Source organism: Phaethon aethereus, assembly GCF_964289735.1.
Source record: "Phaethon aethereus genome assembly, chromosome: Z".
In the NCBI taxonomy this organism is placed as follows: domain Eukaryota; kingdom Metazoa; phylum Chordata; class Aves; order Phaethontiformes; family Phaethontidae; genus Phaethon; species Phaethon aethereus.
Genome location: NC_138577.1, coordinates 39902546 through 39922538, shown reverse-complemented (window position 1 = coordinate 39922538; position 19993 = coordinate 39902546). Strand labels below are relative to the sequence as shown.

General features: G+C 37.9%; 1 protein-coding gene across 1 annotated transcript in view; it reads right to left on the bottom strand.

The window, feature by feature from the left end:
• The window catches only part of FOCAD (focadhesin), a gene marked incomplete at its 5' end in the record, with an annotated part of 105607 nt that overhangs the window by 52632 nt on the left and 32982 nt on the right, over window positions 1–19993 (bottom strand). Inside the window, 7 exons of the mRNA XM_082012793.1 lie at window positions 603–686; window positions 1371–1421; window positions 1818–1952; window positions 14933–15059; window positions 16648–16778; window positions 17311–17412; window positions 17819–17923. Of these exons, the coding sequence (XP_081868919.1) occupies window positions 603–686; window positions 1371–1421; window positions 1818–1952; window positions 14933–15059; window positions 16648–16778; window positions 17311–17412; window positions 17819–17923 (735 nt within the window). The remainder of the gene's footprint in view (window positions 1–602; window positions 687–1370; window positions 1422–1817; window positions 1953–14932; window positions 15060–16647; window positions 16779–17310; window positions 17413–17818; window positions 17924–19993) is intronic.

Here is a 19993-nt window from a genome sequence, read left to right as displayed (position 1 = left end):
TAAGTCAACTGATCAGACTGAATTTTCAGAGTTTAACAAGCTTTCCAGTAAGTATGTCAATTCCTTTCTGTCTGCCTTTATCAACAAAAGCGCAAAACATTATGCCATAAGGGTTCAGAACAGAAACACAGGAAAAGTTTTCATCTTCATTTCAAAACAAGCACCTACTTTTCAAACTGACTTTCCCATTTCAGGAACAAAAGCACTAAGCATGAGCGTGACTGCAATGGATGAAGCAGAAATCACAAGAGCTGCTTAATGTCAAAACTCAGCTGCAAGCATTAACAGAAGAACATAAAATGTGAATCAGGTGCCCAAAAAATAACCTGCTGATTTAACTAATGAAAGAAGCAAAACTACCTTCTGACTGCTTAGCCTTCAATCAGCCTCCACTTGTGCCTTTCCCATCTTGTAAGCGTTATTTATGCTAATCATACACAATATCATCCCATCTCACCAGCAGGAGCTTATATTCCTTCTATAAGGCTCTGATGGTTGTCTGGTACAGATGGCACAAGGCCTTGTTTCACTTCCAAGGGGCCACAATCTATGCCAGATGGAAATATCAGATGTCTTTACTGTTAAACATACAACTTTGCTACCTGTTCAGGAAGATGAAGAATCGTATGCTCTTCAGAGCCAAATGATGAGAGTGACTTATAGGCCGAAACGGCTACAACAGCATCCTAGAAAATTAACAGTAGAAAATTACAAGCACAGAAAAAGAAAATTACAAGCACAGCATATGGTGTTGCTACCTACTGGAAACTCCACATAGAAAAAGCCTATCCACTAATGACCGAGTGCTGAAAAAGACTTTAAAATAGCAATGTTTTCCTGAGGCGCACTCTCAATTGCTTACTTTATATATACAAGGCAAACTAGCAACACCAGTTATCTAGGTTTGTTAGCAAACATTCTGATTGCTACACTCCATTGCAGCTGGGAGGGCAGTTTATGTAAAAATATCCAAGCTAACTAAAATTTAAACTAAAATACTTTGGTTCCATCAGCCCCACGGTGATGACTGTCTCACATTCCCATGGTGTTACAATACCCCACCAAAGAATTGAGTTAGTTGTCACAGCTGCAGCTTTGCCAACAATGCTTCACCATGTCAAGGCTGAAGTCTACCAGGAGTTAAACTAGTTGTGTTACAATTCTTCTTGGGAGTGGCAGTTGTTAGGACCATTAGTTACTACCTTTCACATGCATTACATTGGTTTAAAAACAGTGTTAAATCATCAATGACAAGAAAAAAATCCTATTAGAAAATGAGATTGCTGACACAGATAACCTTGTCTTGACAGAAAGGTATAAATATCCAGTTGCTGACACCATGAATTAACATTTTCAGTTGTATCACCTACCTTGTTTTGTGTGTTATTCCAAAGGAAGCTGATAACTTGAGCTTTGAATTTCTATAAAGGCAAACAAAATAGGCATTCAGGTTTTCTTTAACCAAATAAGCAGCTGAAATAGAGGCAGTTACCTGAAACAAACTGCTGCCACATCAACATGCAGTGAGCTAGGAAAGTGGATGGGATGCAGGTTTGATCTGTAGATGCAATCACATGTTCCCCACATTCTGGGAGAGGGAAACCTCTGGTCAGCCTTGCACTGGAATTTCTTGCCTATCCCCCAGGATTCACTAAGGCAAGCTAAAACTGTGAAACTGTATGGAAATGTTTACTATGATTAACCTGAATTAGGCAGTGTGTGCAATTCAGAGATACTAAAAACAAGCACACGCATTTAAAATTCATATACAAAGACACACTAAAACAAGGGTCTCACCTTAGTCTGTGAGTACGTACCTCATATTCGTTTGTATTCACTGTTAATGAGGGAACCAGGGCAAACAATTCATTCAGCGCTTTTAAAATGAGGGGTCTTGTATCACAACTCAGCTTTGGTGACAGAGCTTTCCACACAGAACGGATGCAAACAACCTGAAGGGAAAGTTGAAGGCACCGTTACTAACAGCAATCCCAACTTGATTTAAACATTGCTTTCCAGCACTTGCCTTCCTTCTTTATACTTTGGAACAGGAATTAGTACAGGGCTCACGAAAAGAAAAAGAAAAAAAAAGCAAGCACATTAAAAATTCACTTGTAGTAACAGTCTCATAGTATCTCAGTTGACATCATGCAATAATACCGCACAACACTTCACCAGACAAAGCACCTACCAGTAGGAATAGATAGGACACTGTTAGCAATACACACAAAGGTGTAGATGTACCTTCATATAACACTAGTGCTCTACTTCACTGGTTCCAATTAGCTTAGAAGCAAGCTGTCTTTAAACAGGATGAAAGCAGAGGAAGCTATGTTCCCTGGGAGCCCTCCAAAACAAAATGCCTTTAATCTTTAAACACAACCAAATCCAACCAAATTTGCGGAACAAAAGAATGTAAAACTGCAGGAATCCAGAAATAGTTGGATAAATGTCAAACTAAAATAAACACTACTACCATGGCTTCATTAGCCCTATACTAAGCAGGTCAGTTCTTACAATTTACAGTGAGAGAAATCACTTCTACGAACCAAAAACATTAAAAAAATTCTGTCAGGAAACCACAGATGATATTAACATCATGCTTCCAATTGTTAACTTACAAAAACTATGAAACTGGTTTGAAAATCATAGAATTTATTTTTATTCTGTTAACAATGAATTTGGAGTCTTGTCATTTGCTTTCCAAGTCCCTAGAACATAGTAACTTCACTGTTTTAAATCTGCCTTTGCAGTTATACTAGAAACCATAAAGTTACTGTGCATTAAATAGAAGCTGAGATCACTTTAGATACACTTCTGCAATCCCAGTTATTATGTCCTCAAGAGAGAAGGGGGGCGGGGGGAAGAAACCACAACAAAATATTGACAATGGCAGGTAAAAACAGGAGTATCCAAAGATTTCCATGCTACAAAAAAATCCAGTATAAACTGTAGAAGTCATGCTTTTTCCTGTCCTTTTTTTTTTTTTTAAGCTCAGGAAGCCAATATTTGGTTATAGGACAAACACACCCTGAAAATCAAAGTAACTTGTCATTACAGATAATAAAATTAAACACCCAGAGTATCTTGCAAGGTATGGTTCTAAGGTTGGCTGTTTTTTCACAGATTAGAAATCACTGGGGAAAAAACAACAACGAAAAATTGAAATCCTCCAACATAAAGGTAACACTCTGTATAGAAAGAAGTCTAAACTGCTCTTAATACCTATAGATAATAGGGAAAGTTGAATAATTAAGTTCCAAAATGTAGGAGTACTAGATAAGAGTACCCCAATGGTTGGGTGGCAGAAAGACTATCAGAAGAGAATTCTCATGCAGATCCAACATCCACTGGGAAGCATTACAGTATGGTAAAAAGCATTAATTATTCAGATCTGTTGAGATGGCTAAGAAAAAAAAAGGGGGGGGGAGGGGGTGAGTTCCACAGTTTGTTTCTCACAACTGGTTTCATTAGCATCAAACAACAAACCCTCTCGCCACAGGCTTTCAGTGCTCAGTAAGCAATAGCAAATCTCTTGGTTTCTTTTCCCTAGCCAGCTATGACTTCTGGGCCTCAAAGACATTACACTGAATAGAAACAAGAACCAAGTGCATTATGAAACATATTTACAGCAACCTCTGTATTACAGTGTTGTTTCACAAAGAACATGAAAATATTGGCACTATTTATCAAGTCGGTAGGTAGTTCACTCCACGGCAAGCTGTCTGGAAGAACATTCTGGAGATGGGAGATATTCTTCGCTCTAGACCTAAGTTCAAAAAGGCACTCCACTTTTAGTCTATCTTTAAATACATGAACAGTCCCACTGAATACAAGATCATTTTTTGTGCTTAAGTTCATGACTATCCTTAATTCAAAGTTGTGAATCTCTGAAATTGTTAAGCAACTTTTCATCAAGGCAGTCGAGATATTCTGCCTGGAAACCCAGTGTCACACATAATTAGTACAAAATTTTACAGTATAGAGAGAAGAGAGTAATATTTTGGGTCGTATGAAAGGACAAGGAAGCAGACACTGGAGTTTTATTTTGTTGAACCTTTAGTAGAAAGTGAAGGCTTTGATTTCTCCTAGCTGAAAAAGGAATACTCACAGGAGAGTTGTACAGGCTAATTGTTACAAAAGTATTTTGATTTCTTCAGACAGAAGGTCCTCCTGAAGTAAAGGGATTACTGCTGTGCAGCAGTATGAGAGCTGAAATGCAAGCTTTTATTTTTCTCTTTTACCTGGTGTTGCAAGTCAGCACAGCATGAATATGATAAATAGAGGGATTTTTTGAAAGCTGCAAGCAATGACATCCAAATGAAAAAACTGGCTCTGTTCCACTTGACCCAGAAGTTCCTGATGCTCAGTTTTATTTCCAAGAAAACACAATTCAAGCTTCAGACAACAACAAAACCCGCTTTATTCAGAGCGCTCACACAAAAATCTCCTCACTTCCACTTCGCAATGCTAAAAAAGTCCCCTCTGTCTACTGCTTATGTTCACCACTGTATTTTATGAAGAATGGCAGCACCGTACAGGAAGATTTCAAGCTGAGCTGCGGTCTACTCTGTAGGTTCTTCTTCAAGTCTGAAAGTGATCTGAATAATTTTATACACACTAGAGTTCTTCGCACTGTTCCTCACACCAATCTAGAAGCTTTTACAAATCTATGATGACTTACACAGTCAAAGCAAATGGCCTTTCTCACCTTCCAACCTCATGAAAAGTGTCCAAGCATTAAGCATCACTCTGTTCCTTTTGGAAAGGGAAGGGAATACTCATCTTCAACTTTAAATACATTCACAGCTAATATCCCTATTCCCATTATTCTCACCTCCCTTCAGTAGGAACAATTTACATTGCAAAATCAGCTCAAGCTGCTAGTTTAACTCATCTACCTGTTTGACAATCAAACACCTTGACTTTCCTCCATGTACTCTTAGATGAGAGTTTATCTTAAAAATTCACAGTTATTTCACTATTTGCTTACTGATTCCTCTTCGCCATAAGACCTAAATGGGCATATACTACACTGATGATACACCAGATCTGTTCATCATGCAAGTCAGGTTTTCTGTATGCTCACGTTCAACTTCTACATCTAGATCACCTAAAATCTCCGGTAGAAAGATCAGCTTTTCGCCAGCTGCTGTAGTGATTCTTTGCTGAGCAAAACAGGGATACTGCATGCACCTGCCCCATATCCACTCCTTCCAGTGCAAGGCTTATAAATTTTTTTTTTTTAAATCATTCACCTATGATCTTTATTAGGTGTATCAAAATAATGTAAACATTTACCTATAGGACTAATGCACAACTGAGATGAAAAAGTAGTTGTCTATATATCAGTGAAGCTGTGTTCCAGATTGTCCACATGCTCAGGAAGACATCGCTGTATCAGGTCACATTCAGAACATTTGGGGTTAGGCATTTAGAATGTTTCTAAGGCTTAGAAATGATGCTGCTGCCATCAGTTATGTCTTCTGTATACATCCTATCTTCCACGAAGTTGAAAGACTAGCTGGCACTAACTACTATCTAGCTGTTCATCACAACTTAATCAACTTAGTATAGTGCAGCAAATCATGACTACACATTTACACTATTAACTCTGACAGCAGTACAGCAGTGAGACATAATTCACGGAATGATTAGGTTTGGAAAAGACCTTAATTGGTCCTACTTAGCCCTTCCTGTATAAGAACAAGCCTCACCTGGCTTATTTTCACATTTAAAGATCTACATGACAGCTCAATGAGCAGTCAGTACAACATCTTGCATTTCTGGGCACTGAAAAACATGTGTAAGATGCTTAACCAGTGGTACAGTTCTAGCTGAAGATTTATACAGAAGTCACAAAAAGCAATTGAGTTCCACAGGAAGCTTAAATACACAGTATCATTGGTACTAAAACTTTCTCATTGCCCTTTGTGAGATTCTTCCAGTTGCCCATGCTCTCTCTCTACAAGAAGCTTTGTACTCTAGTGAAAACTTAAGTAATTCCCTTGCAGCATTTGGTCAAACCTCACATTGCTTCCTGTGGCAAATTTCACTTTTCAGATCTTGCCACAACACTTAACGTAATTGCCTGGCATTTATCTGTTGTTACCATTTGTCTTTCAGATTTCAGGCTCTACTGCAACAAAATCAGTGCAAAACAGAAGAGCCACACAGCAAAAACAACCCCACCGCAACAACCAACAATTCCCCCTCTGCCAGAACTACAACAACAAAACAAACAAAGAAAAATTACTAACCCATAACAATGCAGGCTTAGAACCTAAGTCTAGATGAAAAAATAGAAATAGCTATGGCAGAGTAAGATATAAATATATATACTCAGCCTTTTAGCAAATCAAAACTCTTCAAACAACCTGAGCAAATGTCATGAAAATTGCTTCCAGTCTATAAAATTAAAGCAAAGCAACAGAAGACTCAGTCAAAGAGAAATACAAATCCATCTATGTAATTGTGCTGCTTTTGGATGGGATAGAGTTAATTTTCTTCTTTATTATATATTGCTGTGCAGCTCTGCAAATAGCACAAGACTCACTGTAATCTGTGGCATGAGTGGGGGCACAGTAGGCTGCGTTTGGGGTCAGCTTCAGTGAAGGAGGAATTCCCGAAGGAGGGAAAATATATTCATATATGTAGAACATACAAAGCAGGGGGCAAGAAGGAAGAGAGGGACATTAGGCATTATGGCATTTGTTTTCCCAAGTAACTGTTACACGTGATGGAGCCCTGCTTCCCTGGAGATGGCTGAACCCCTGCCTGCCCATGGGGAGCGGTGAATGAATTCTTTGTTTTGCTTTGCTTGTGTGCATGGCTTTTGCTTTACCTTTTAAGCTGTCTTTCTCTCAACCCATGAGTTTACTCACTTTTTTCTGATTCTCTCCCCCATCTTAACTGGGGGGAGTAAGCGAGTGGCTGTGTGGGCCTTAGTTGCTGGTTGTGGTTAACACATGACAGTAATGAAATCAAATTGAAGGCATGTTTATGAACATATTCCACAAAGGCATTAAGACAGTTAACAATGTTATTCTGTACCAAAAAAACCCAGCAGGCTTGGTATCACTGAATTCAGGTAATTGATGAATTAAGCAGCTACTTCAATGAGTGTAAAACATACTTTAGAGTGCAGTTTAAAAAACTGAATATGTCTTTTGAGTTGAATCTGTTTCAGGAGTAGCAAATCCACAAGTATGTTTCTATGGTAATGACTAGAAATACCTAATCTGATAACATTCCAAGTGAAAATGATGCTGCTCTTTCCCATCTTTCAAAACACACCATTTGCAAGAACAGGAAAATATCTCTTCCAGTATACAGAAAGACAGAGATATCCATTAGCACTTTTAAGTTCTTACTAAATTAAACTATCTAGGAATTTTAACTTTGTGTTGATGTTTTAGCTACCTCCCAGTTTAAACCACCACACAGCCATTCCCTCACACTCCTCCATCCCTAGCAGGATGGAGGAGAGAATTGAAAAAACAACAAAGGAGACCTCTTGGGTTGAGATAAAGACAGTTTAATAGGACAGAGGGGGGAAAAAAAAGAGGGCTAATAATAATGATAATAATAATAATAATATACAAAACAAGCAATGCACAGGACAATTGCTCACCACCTGCTGACTGATGCCCAGTTAGTTCCTGAGCTGCAGCCCCTCCCCAGCCAACTCCCCCAGTTTATACACTGAGCATGACACCTTATGGTAGGGAACATCCCTCTGGCCAGCCGGGGTCAGATGTGCTGGCTGTGCCCCCTCCCAGCTCCCTGTGCACCCCCAGCCTGCTCGCTGCCAGGGCAGAGCACGGGAAGCTGGACAGCCCTTGGCTGCTCAGCAACAACTGAGAACATCCGTGTGTTACCAACATTATCTTCGTCCCAAATCCAAAACACAGCACTAGACAGGCTATCAGGAAGAAAATTAACTCTATCCCAGCCAAAACCCTGACACTTTGTAATAAACTAGTTATCTGGAAACAGAAAATGTGTCTTGTATTAATATGCAGAGAAACAAAGTTGTGTATTCACAGCATCTGAATTGATATTGTCATTTAGGAAGACTACAAAATTAATAGCTAGCCAAGAATGTTTCACTTCATTCGTTCCTACAGTGTCACACACATTCTCCAATTTCAGCTAACAGGTGAAAAAATGCCATAAAAATTAGGCAGCAATCTAACAGAAGCTTCAGATTTAGCAGATATCCATACCACACCTAAGCAATGGCATATTGGACTCTGTGATAATGTTGGACTGTGTGATAATATTGGACTCTGGCAGTTTTTTGGAACAGCTAGCCATATTAGCATTTTCAGTGTGAAACCCCACAGCAGATGGAGCTAAGTGAAATCTGCAGGAACAACGTATATCAAATGCATGCCTTTTATCAGCTACGCTGAAACAACATAGTGGTTTTGAACCATTTATATTTGGTATGTCAAAAATATCAGCATTCCATTAAGTCACACATAAACAACAATAGTATTACAACAAGCATATGGTACCTTATACAGTATTCCACTGAGAATTGTTTTGCACGCATTCACGTACATGTAAGTGTCTAATACACACAAAATGTACTATTACTGCCATACAGGATCTATTACTTAGCAGGCTGTAGTGAATAAGTATTCATAGAATCTTTGGGTTGGAAGGACCTTTAAAAGCTATCTAGTCCAACCCCTCTGCAATAAGCAGGGACATCTTCAACTAAAGCAGGTTGCTCAGAATCAGATTCAACTAGATCAGGTTGATCAGGTTGCTCAGAATAGTATTTCAGTAGTTTTGTGAACACCAAAATACTTTCACTACAAAATAAATTTTCTTTTTTTTTTCCCTTGACAAATAGAAAAGATTTATTTTCTTTACTGTATGTACAAAACTTTCATACTACTGGCAAAGATTATATTAAACACTACTGATTGAAATCTATATGTCTACCTTGAGAAGTGGAAGTCTAGCAGAAATGAAATTTTTCTGTTGACTAAAAGAAACAGCTGGTGTTTCCAAATGAGTTTCCATATGCTAAACATTTTGCTGAAGAATATAGGCATCATTTACTTGCAGAAAAATGGATTCTTCAGTACAGCTATATACATATGCCAGCGTATGCAACTTTTGACCATTCTGGTTTTGTAATCAATGATGTGCCAGTCTCTAGCACGCCTAAGATGCACTGAAATGTCTTACCAGACTGCAACTGCCAGCGTGCTGTCTCAATGAGGATCACAGCATACCAAACATAACACACAGTCCCAAATTACACCAAGTTTGACAAGTTATATTACTTGAGAGATGAACTCTTTAGGGGAAAAAAAGCTGGATCATACTAAACAAAAAATGCCAAGATTACATTCACACTTTTTTGTGGGTCTTTTCATCCTTTCACAATCAAATGTTTGCATTTCCCCACTCACCCCTTCTCTTTTATTGGTGGGGGGGGGGCAAAAGGTAAAGAACACCATTATATTAGCATTCCTGGTATTTGTATTTAGGGGGGTTGTTTTTAAATAAAAGGAGATTCAAACAAAAGAATGTGCTTTAGCCATCAAAAAATTTTGCCAATGCTTTCAGACTTGACTCTTCATCGTAACACTCCCACTATCTGAAGCCTTAAAGGAGGGGGGAAAAAAAAAATTAGAAAGTATCTTCAGTAAGGATGAGGTTTTGAAGTACTGGCTGGCACCGAGACAAAATGTTTGATGCATTATGTTAGTTGTCCAAAGTCCAAAGGTGTGCAGATCTGGTCTTACATGGACCTCTACTGAACACAGGATCATCTTCACCACAGTCCTATTAAACAGCTATGCATGAAGCTAAACAACACAGATAAGAATCAGTAGAATTCTCCAAAGCCAGTGTTTCCTCAGATTAGAAAGGCACATATTAGTATGGCAGCTAGTTTAAAAGCTCAGTATTGAGGAACTGCTCACACTTCCAGGATCCATGACCACATTGGCAACACAGTGTTCTGAATTCAAACCCCACTTCCCACTGAACTCAACACAGTGACAAAAATAAGCATCAGCCTGTATCAAACTCTTTATTCAATGAAACCACAAAACTGCAAAGACATTATCATAGTATGAGTAACAATGTTTTCAGTTCAGTGGTGTTCAATTGGATAATCACAATTTAGAGCCACTAAGCAAGGTTCCTTTGGAATTTCTGACAAAATTAAAACTCTCCTATTGTATGATGGTTCTGATCTCTTAAAGGGAACATTTAATTTGCAGCCTTTGCAGTTAACATGGAAATGTTTGAAAAATTGCACTTCTGCATACAGAAATCATAAAATACTAGCATTTTGGAAACTGTAGCTCTTCAAGAATGCAAAAGGGAAAGTTCTCTAAATATCAAAAGTAACTTCAAAATACTGCAGGTGTATGTTTCACTTCTCATTGGATGCCTCAAAAAAACCCAATCATAGAATCTTTGGGTTGCAAGGGACCTTTAAAGGTCATCTAGTCCAAGCCCGCTGCAATGAGCAGGGACAGCTTCAACCAATAATTGCTGTAATACTAAATTTCCTTTAAAAAAAAATATTTTTTAACTCTTAAAAGGTTAAGACTGTAGAATTCTTTTGGCTCCTTTGAGAAGGAATTTTCTGAGGATTGAAGCCCACTAATGACAGGCCAGAATACACAGCTACACTCACTGATGGTCTTAGTATCCTCTAGCTTCTCTGTTTATTGTGTACCAGATGATGTTTAGCCAGGTTAGATCATATTCCTTCTTCAAATCAATTCACCAAGTTCATTTGGGTTATTACCCAGTCTGAAGTCGTATGAGATCCACTTAGTTGTCATCAGTGTTTGGACAGGTGAGAAATACTGTAAATTCCCCTTTTTCTCAAAACACAGCAAAAGTTTTTAAGTTGTGGTATCTTCCAAACTACACTACTACTTTAGCTAAGACAAGAAAACATACACATGCTCTTCTTAAATCTCTCCCTCTCTTTCCAAACCTGGCCTTGTCTGCTTTTAATCAATTTCTTTCCATCCTAATTCAAAATTGAAGTAGAGTTTAATAATCTGAATGAACTCATATTGGCTCTGTTGTCCTCTTATAAAAAAACGACCAAACAAAAAAACCCCCTAAATTTTCTTCCCAGCAGTGTTTAAAATGAAAGAAAAGTGACTTCCTGCAAGCTCCTGTGCTATTACCTGAGTATGCAAAGGCAATGTGTTATTTTTCGTTAGGAAGCATGCAAAGTAATGTGCCTTATTTTGTGGGAGAATAGAACATAATACAACCAATATATCACCTGGAGTCCTCCATCCAGCTCTGAAGCCCTCAGCACAGCAAAGACATGGACCTGTTGTGAGTGGGTCCAGAGGAGGGCCACCAAACTGATCAGAAAGATGGAATACCTCTCCTGAAGAGAGTGAAGAGAGGCTGAAAGAGTTGGGATTGTTCAGCCTGGAGAAGAGAAGGCTCTGGGAAGACCATACTGCAGCCTTCCAGTACTTAAAGGGGGCTTACAAGAAAGATAGGGATGGGCTTTTTAGCAGGGCCTGTAGCAACAGGACAAGGGGTAACAGTTTTAATCTAAAAGAGTGAAGATTCAGACTAGATAGAAGGAAGAAATTTTTGACAATGAGGGTGGTGAAACACCGGCACAGGTTTCCCAGAGAGGTGCTATGTGCCCCATCCCTGGCAACATTCCAGATCAGGTTGGACAGGGCTCTGAGCAACCTGCTCTAGTTGAAGACGTCCCTGCTCAGTGCAGACGGGTTGGACTAGATGACCTTTAAAGGTTCCTTCCAACCCAAAGATTCTATGATTGTATGAAAATAACATGGTAGCACCAGCTAGACTACAGTAGTATGCACACATCCTAATCAAGTGACAGAAAATGAAGTTGTCACTGTAGTGAATGTTTCCAAGATGAAAACAGGTTGGGTGCAGAGGCAGATGCAGAAGGAACAACTATTTGTGACTAGATGTCCTTTAAAAGGTCCCTTCCAACACAAACTATTTTATGATTCTGTGATATAACATAATGCATCCATAAGAGTAAAAATTAAGTTTACATTGCCACAATATCTTTGACATTTCCAGCTTTCAAAAATCAGAAATTGCACTGATGATCAAGATGCACTGAAATGGATTTTGGTAACTGACTTGAAAGTGGAGCTAGTAACATGACTTTTATTCAGTGAGGGCATAAATCACACAGCTCAGATGAAAAAAAAAAAAGCAGCAGCATTTTCAGGAGCAGTAGCAGGTAATTGAGAAATCAAATAAACTGGCAAATATTCTGACAGTGGGTGTTCACCAGACTAGTCAGACTGAACACAGGCCAATAGGGTTCCCAGTCAACTTCTTTTATTCACTCATTTAATATGTGGAAAACCCCTTACCTATGTAAAGTTCATCCTGGGGGCCTGGCAGCTCCCTTCAACAGCAGACCTGGACCTGCACAGGCAAAGAATTGCATCTACGCTACTGGCTAAAGAGTTCAGATAGAAATTATGTTAACTACATACAAGGCCAAGGATATTAAGTCAGTCAAAAAGAGTATGAGGAGTAAATCAGACCTGAGAAAGTGAAACTGGCAGAAACTTGATTCCAAGATGAAGATAATGATCCTCTGATAACATCTCAATACCCACCATTTTAAGAGTACAGTTTTTAAGTGTAAGCTGTTTAAACAACAGCCAGCTTTGTAACTCCTACTAAATGTTAAACTCAGCCAACGTGATTTGTTCTCACACAACTTTTCAGTTCATTTGTATTACTCTGCTATGCTGGTTTCTTTCTGATCAAGAAAACAAATTAATGTGGAAAGAGGGAATAAACAGCAAGAAACCACTTCCACAAAAAGCTTGGAAAGGAGTTTTATATACTATGCTTAGCATTTTCATTCTTGAATGTCTGTTGGCTTGCATACAGTACTTGATACATGAAGTCAATCAGGAATGCCAAGATAGATGACCTTATAGGAAGTACACTGTGAAATCACTGAAAAAAACCCCAAAAAATATTTGCCCAGAAATAGGAAGGGTGGCCTGGCAAGAACTGTATTTTACATTTTTCACGTTATACCTATCAAAAAAAAGGAAGGGGTGGGGCATGCTAATCCTTCTTCTAAGTCCACAAAAGCCTTAAGCTAATACTCTTAATGCTATTCATGTAGTACATCGTTTGGGTAAAGCCATTACATTTACACAAAACAATTACTGCAGTCAACAAAATGTAGAACTGTTCTTCCACAGCCATCAACCAAAAAAAAATAATGTTACAGCATGTTTTATTACAGCATTACTTTTACAAAGGAGCCTTTCTGAGGCTCTCAGCTTTGACATAGCCACATGGTATATAGGGTTCCATCATCAACTATGACAACATTTTACATATGAAAACATCATTTGTTATAGTGGCGCAGAAGTTGACTGAAAATTAGTGCTCACTAAAATCCTGCACCTAAGCAGGTGCATATGGAAAAGCTCAAAGAGATTAATTGCCTTTCCCGTGGTTATCTATTGAAACAGTGGAAGACAGAGAAAGCACCAGAACAAACCCCCCTGAGCAACCCCTATGATCATAACCTTTAAGGTTTTTGCACTACAAACTGGAGTCTAAATACTAAGTAAGGGACAGACTGCATTACTTAACCCAAATGGTTACTCAGTTTACTAAATAAGAGAATTCTCAATAAAGTTTCAGTATACCTGCCTGGGTGGCAGATCTGGTCTCCCAAAACATTACACTTGCATGAAACTCAGGAAAGAAAGCAAGTTGAGGAGATCTTGTAAGAATGGGGACAGGAAAAATTGGTACATGTCTACAAAGGGATTCTTTTCTTCCTTCCATCCTGAGTACCTGGAGTTGTCTCAGCCTTCCACTCCTCAACAGTGGTAGAGTATGTCTGTTCTCAAAAGAGGCTTTTTTAGTAGGATGTGACATTTGTCACATCTTTACAGCAAACAAAGTCTAAATACAATTCAGCCTGGGGAAATGGTGCTTAAATACTAACATTCAATGGAGTGAATTCAATGGAGTTATGTGTCCTTAAGAAGGGCCAAACTCCATACCAAAAGCAAACACAGTAACTACCATGAATAAGCTCGTTCTTAGTAGCTTTTTAACTACATTGAATACTAGTATCTATGGCCTGCATAGTCCACAAGTTTATCTATAGTGTGATTCACAGCATGTCTGTGCCTGCATGACCAGGTCTGGGATGTCACTGTGGAAACAAAGAGCCTTGTCTCCTAACTCAGGGTATCATAGGATCCCAGGCCAATTTGGGTTGGAAGAGGCCTCAGGATATTTCTAATCCAACCTACTGCACAAAGCAGGGTCACTATAAGATCAGACCCAGTTGCTCAGGATTGTATCCAAGAGGAGCATGAAAACCTCCAAGGATAGAGACAGCACAACCTCTCTGGATGGCATGTTCCAAGCCTTACCTGTCCTCTTCATCAGTAAGTAATGAATATGTTCAGAGGAAAACAGAAGCCTCCTCCTGTAAGTAATAATTGTTTCACAAGTTATTTCACTCCCTATCAGGTACACTATGTGAATAAGAACCAGCAGAGCAATAAGAAGGTATCAAAAATTAAATTATTTACATACTTCTCAGCTAATAAGAATTATGTTCACAAGAGCCACTCTTTTCAACTCTCAAGGAAAAATGCATGAAAGGATGCCTTTGAAAAACTGAGAAGCTGACCTAGAATTCCAGCCCATGTACTGAAGGGCTGACCTGCTGTAGTATGAGTTCACAAGGCAACTCCCCAGGAACAAATAATTGATGTTGGCAGAGAGGAATTAAATTTGTCAGACCGAAAAAACCAAATTCCGCAATGATCCAATGTACTCTTAAAAAATAAAAAGCCAAGTAGGTAAAACATCCATGATCCACAAGCAAAACTTGAAACACAGGGACAAGCGAATTTAATCTTACCTCAGCCTCACAAAGTGCCTGAAGACCCTGTAACACTATGGCAGCGGGTGAAGCTTGATCAGGTTTTGTGCATTCATTTAATACCTGGGAAATTGCAGCTAACATGTCTGCTCCATGCTGGTATGGCCTAAAGGAAAACACATGAAGGCACAAGGCAATATTCATGCATACACACAAGTTCCATTCTATACACAAAAATTCATTATGTATTGGTTTTAAGTAACAACCAAAACAGACTAAAACTGGGAAAAAAAAAAAATACAAGGAGCAATATAATATAGAGAGATCTAAAGGCTGAGTGACATGGAAAATTAATTCAGAAGGTATCAAGTTCCAAATAAAAGATCACTAAGTGGTTAAGCTGTGGAAGTTTTTGTCCAAGGATGTTGTGTATACTAGAAAATTCTGTCATTCAAGAAATGACTGAGAAGGAAAATCCAGGTGTGCTATTAAAGACACTATTCTTTGCGTCTTTGTTGTGGTCTTCCATAAACACTCACTACTGTGTATTGGTGGAGATTCTGGAAGCAAAAGACATGGGGCCCTGCGACATCAGATAGGAGCATTTTTCCAAATTTTTTGCTGCTGCAATATCATTTGTCTCTCCTTCAATGACTGCATGGGCTGCTTGTTTGCGTTCCAGTCTTTTAGTATCTGTTCAGTTTTACTGGGCCATGGTGGGGGAGGTATCAACTGCCGATTCAGCAGTTGCTCATACTGTAAGTACGTGGGGTAAACAGCACCTGGCTAGGTTATTTATACGCATGGAACATTCAGGCTTCCTCTACTTGCTCTTACTTTCTTCCAAATAATTTCTGAATGCACTAAGAATGTGCATACACCTGAGCTCTAACTACACCGCTTACCAGGCAAAAAGAATATTACAGCTGCATTGAGATTTCTCTCCTGCTTTTCCTTTGTTTTTTTTAATATTTTTTGAAAAATGCTGTTTGGCAAAATTAAAGAAGGTTGAAGAAGTAAAGGAAAGGGTATTTTCTTTAAGAATTTTTTTCTAGTTGATGACTGGAAGATACATGAATGTTCTCAGTTGTTCGGAACTGACCTTCAAGAAGGAAAGTGAAAAGTGGAACCCAAGATAGGTTAGAAAGAGAAAAGGTGGTATTGTGCACATAAACCCAGGAAGTAGTTAATAACGTGTTTAAAAATAATCTTTACAGTAACTGTAGATTACTGTCAAGTACTGATATTAATGCATTGTTAAGAGTTGGAAAGGATCACTGTAGCATCCAGTTAAGACTTACACAACTTTGTTCTGTGCTCAGTATTACATCTGACTAAAGACCAGTAATGTGTGTGTGACAAAATATACTTTTCAGAAAAGCACCAAAAATTTCTTTGAATAGATCAAAATACAGACAGATCATCAGTTGTTTCTTCTAATGTTTCATCACTCTCTTTTTATAATTTGGAAGTGGTATGCTTTAAGTTTCTACTCTGGATCAGTACAGGATGCATGTTTTGTTTCAGGATGAAGATGTTTTAATTTTAACATTATTTATATGTGCTTTCTATTAATTACGATATAAAACCCCAAACTTACTAGCTGCTGAGATTAGCAATGCTTGTATCTCATACAGCTAGAAAAATATTACCCACAATTAATATAAAAGAGTAGGTAAAAATAATTATGTAGCTTTTCTGAAAAAAAAAAATTGTGTTCCCTTACAAAGACATAAGGTGGGTAACACACTTACCTCTGCCTACATATATCTCTTATACAAGCAGCTTTAGCAATCAGCTTTTCCCATTGAGCATCTTTGTCAACAGTCAAAGAGGGCTTATCAGACATCACTAAGAACTTCTGCAATTCTGGGTAAATTCGATCCTAGAATAGATTTAATTTAAAAATCATCATCATACCTTCAAAAGTTGGTGACAGGATTTTCAATTGCTAGTGCCTTTGCACTGCTTCTAAATACCAGTTTTACTGCATACGATACTTCTCTTTTCTTCATTACTGGAATCTAATGTTGCATTGAGATCTAACTGGCTTTTGCAGACCAAATCTCTATTGCTACGTTATAAACAAAGAAGCAAATTATTGCCATGTAACTAAGGTCTTGTTCTTACTGTACATTATGAAAAGCAGAAAGCTGTCCTTCAAACATTTTTTTTTCCTAATTCCAGTCTGAGGCCTAATGAAACGAAAAGTAGGTTTCATGAAAGACATACCATTGAAAATTTTCACTAGAACAGAACCAAAATAGATACCACTTCCACCATTTACTTTATATTAATATACACAGTATATAGATACTAGTATACACAATGTTCCAAAATTAACTTACTTCCTTCGTTAGAGATAGTGAAGTTTTTCAACTACAGTCATCTTAGTGACACTACAAGAATTTTCTAACCTGTCTTTCCCATAAGGATGTTAACAGCCGCAAAGTAACTGCTCTAAGCTTTGGCGTGCTCCCCAGCATGTGTATGGCACGTAGAATCTGAGTTACACAAACCTGGAAGAAAATTTTTAACCAAACTGTTATTTTTTACATCCAAGACCAATCTACAAATCATTATTTTACAATCAAGTACAATGGGGAGGTAACTGCCCAACCGCAACATCAGAAAGAAACTAGAAGTAATTTTCTGAAAAAACTGTAGTGCATAACAAGTCCGAGAGCATCTTCTTATGATATATTTAAATATAATGATGATACAGGGCAGACAATGAAGCACAATGTACCTGTCACTCTTTAAAACAAACGTCATATCCCATCCAAAATATTAGAAAGTTATGCGGAAGCTTACAAATTAGTTATTTTAGGCAAGCTATGAATTGCTCAGTCTAAACAATTTTGTATAAATAAATGATTTCTTATTGATATAGTTTTTGTTTTACTAAAAATTTTTCATTCTGACCTTGTGTACGCCCAGTGTAGGCAATGTATACAATATATCCCTGTAAAGTGCAGGCTCCAAAGGTCTTCCCAATTTAAATATCAGAACTGGGATCAGATTTGGGACCTAAAATAAAACAAAACCAGGAAATAATCTTGGAACTAGGTTGCCAATACAGTATCTAACATAAGACAGTGAACTTATCAGAACATATTAGGAACTCCTCTTTTTCTGCATTTTTTCTGCTAAAAGGAAAGAGAAAGGAAAATTCTGAAGTCTGTAATTTCATAGGACTTACAGTTTATCTTTTTTTAAGTTGTTATCTTAAAAGCATCTTGTTATACATATTCAGCTGTAACCACTGCAATAATCTAATTTCCACAATAAAGTAATTTTTACTTGAAATTCCATTACAGGCACACTGAAAGGAACATGTAATTGAAAATAGTACATTAAAATACATACTAAATCCATGAAGAAACTATTACAATTCAGTTCTGTCATTACAGAGGAATTCTGATGATGCTACTATCATATACTACAAACCTGTCACTTAATACAATTTACTGCACTATTTAATATATGGTCCAAAACTTCCAGAGAGCTGCCCCTGAAGTGACAACGAAGGGAAGGAGACTATTTACCTCCACTCCCCTTTTACTTACATCAGATTTTCAGTATTTTCATACCCACAAGTCCTTCAGTTTTTCCTTGTACACATTCATATCACTATGTTGTAAAATTAAACCTACTCATGATGGCCTTGCTTTTTTCCCCAACTTCTTTTTACAGATACTTAAAAACTAAATGAACAGCACTGCTTTACATTCTGCCTTTACGCAGTAGTAATGATTTTCAACTAGCCACATGGGTTAGTCTTCCACAGGTAAAACTTGCGTCAAAAGATAATGTCACTCCCAAGAACAGAAAAGCTAATTAGGAAGTTTGGTATTTGGCAGTAGTAAATGGACACAGCCATTTTTGAGTCTTCTGGCTTTCAGAAAATTATCTTCCTAACATGGTAAACAGAGTATAGAGTTCTCCATGTCGCTTTTAGTGTTTACCTCTGGAGTGAGTAATCCCTGGAAGACTTTCTTTCCTCTTCAACCTCAAATTACTGTTAACTTTAGAAAACCCATTCAGTTTGGAAGCTTAAAGCAGGAGAACAAGTGTGCATAAATCCCACACATATTGGGCTGACACAAAGACCAAGCAACTCTGAAACGCAATGTTTACAAGATTGGATCCAATCTTAATCTATAATTCAGCAATGTTACCCCTCTGAAAATTTACCCTGGTAATGCTGATCCTTTTTATATATATATGGGTGGTTTATACATACAGCGGTTCAAAAAACTCCTATGGGAAATTCTGCTACAACATTCTCTCAGTATGCATTTTTACATGAGCAGATGTCTTCAGATGGTAGAATTTTTTACTGTACAAACATCTGACTCAGTCCACAGAAACTATAGAGCAAAAATAATGAATAAAAATCCAAGAACTCTGGGACTTTGCATACTTCCCTCTAATCACTAGTTCCAAATTACAGACCAAAAAAAAATACTGTTTCTTTGACATGACATCACTATCTGTACAGCTGAATAATCCAAATACGTGTTTCCATAAACTTAAAAACTTTCTTCTGGAATCTATATTTAATAACTTAGGGATTGACTATAACACATTTTTTTCTGGTTTTCCAAATATTACTTGACATTCTTAAACAGAATAAATCCCTTTATAAACGAAAGGGTCCCCACATTTTTGACTAATTGACTAGTGTCCCTTCCCCTCTCTATTTGCACAGGTTGTTGTCTATCATCTGTAGAGGCACTCATTACCCCATCACCTGCTTAGACGGGTGACTGGCTTTACTTTAAATCTTTCAAAGCAAAATCAGTAAAATGACTGGGAATTTAAAGTACTATTCATTTGATCAGACTTTCACACCCTGGAGCACTTCAGTGCAAGTTTAACAGTGCCTTGCTTTCCTAGCTGTTTATTCCAAACTGAAAGCATCTTCTTAGCTAGCACTCTCCCTCCCCCTTCTTTCTTACAGACTTTTGGATTGAAGGGAAGTTGGGCTGTTTTCCAGCTTTTGTTGTGTGCTGGTTTTGGCTAGGATAGAGTTAAGCTTCTTCACAGTACTTTGTACAGGGCTACATTTTGGTTTTGTGACCAGAACAGTGTTGG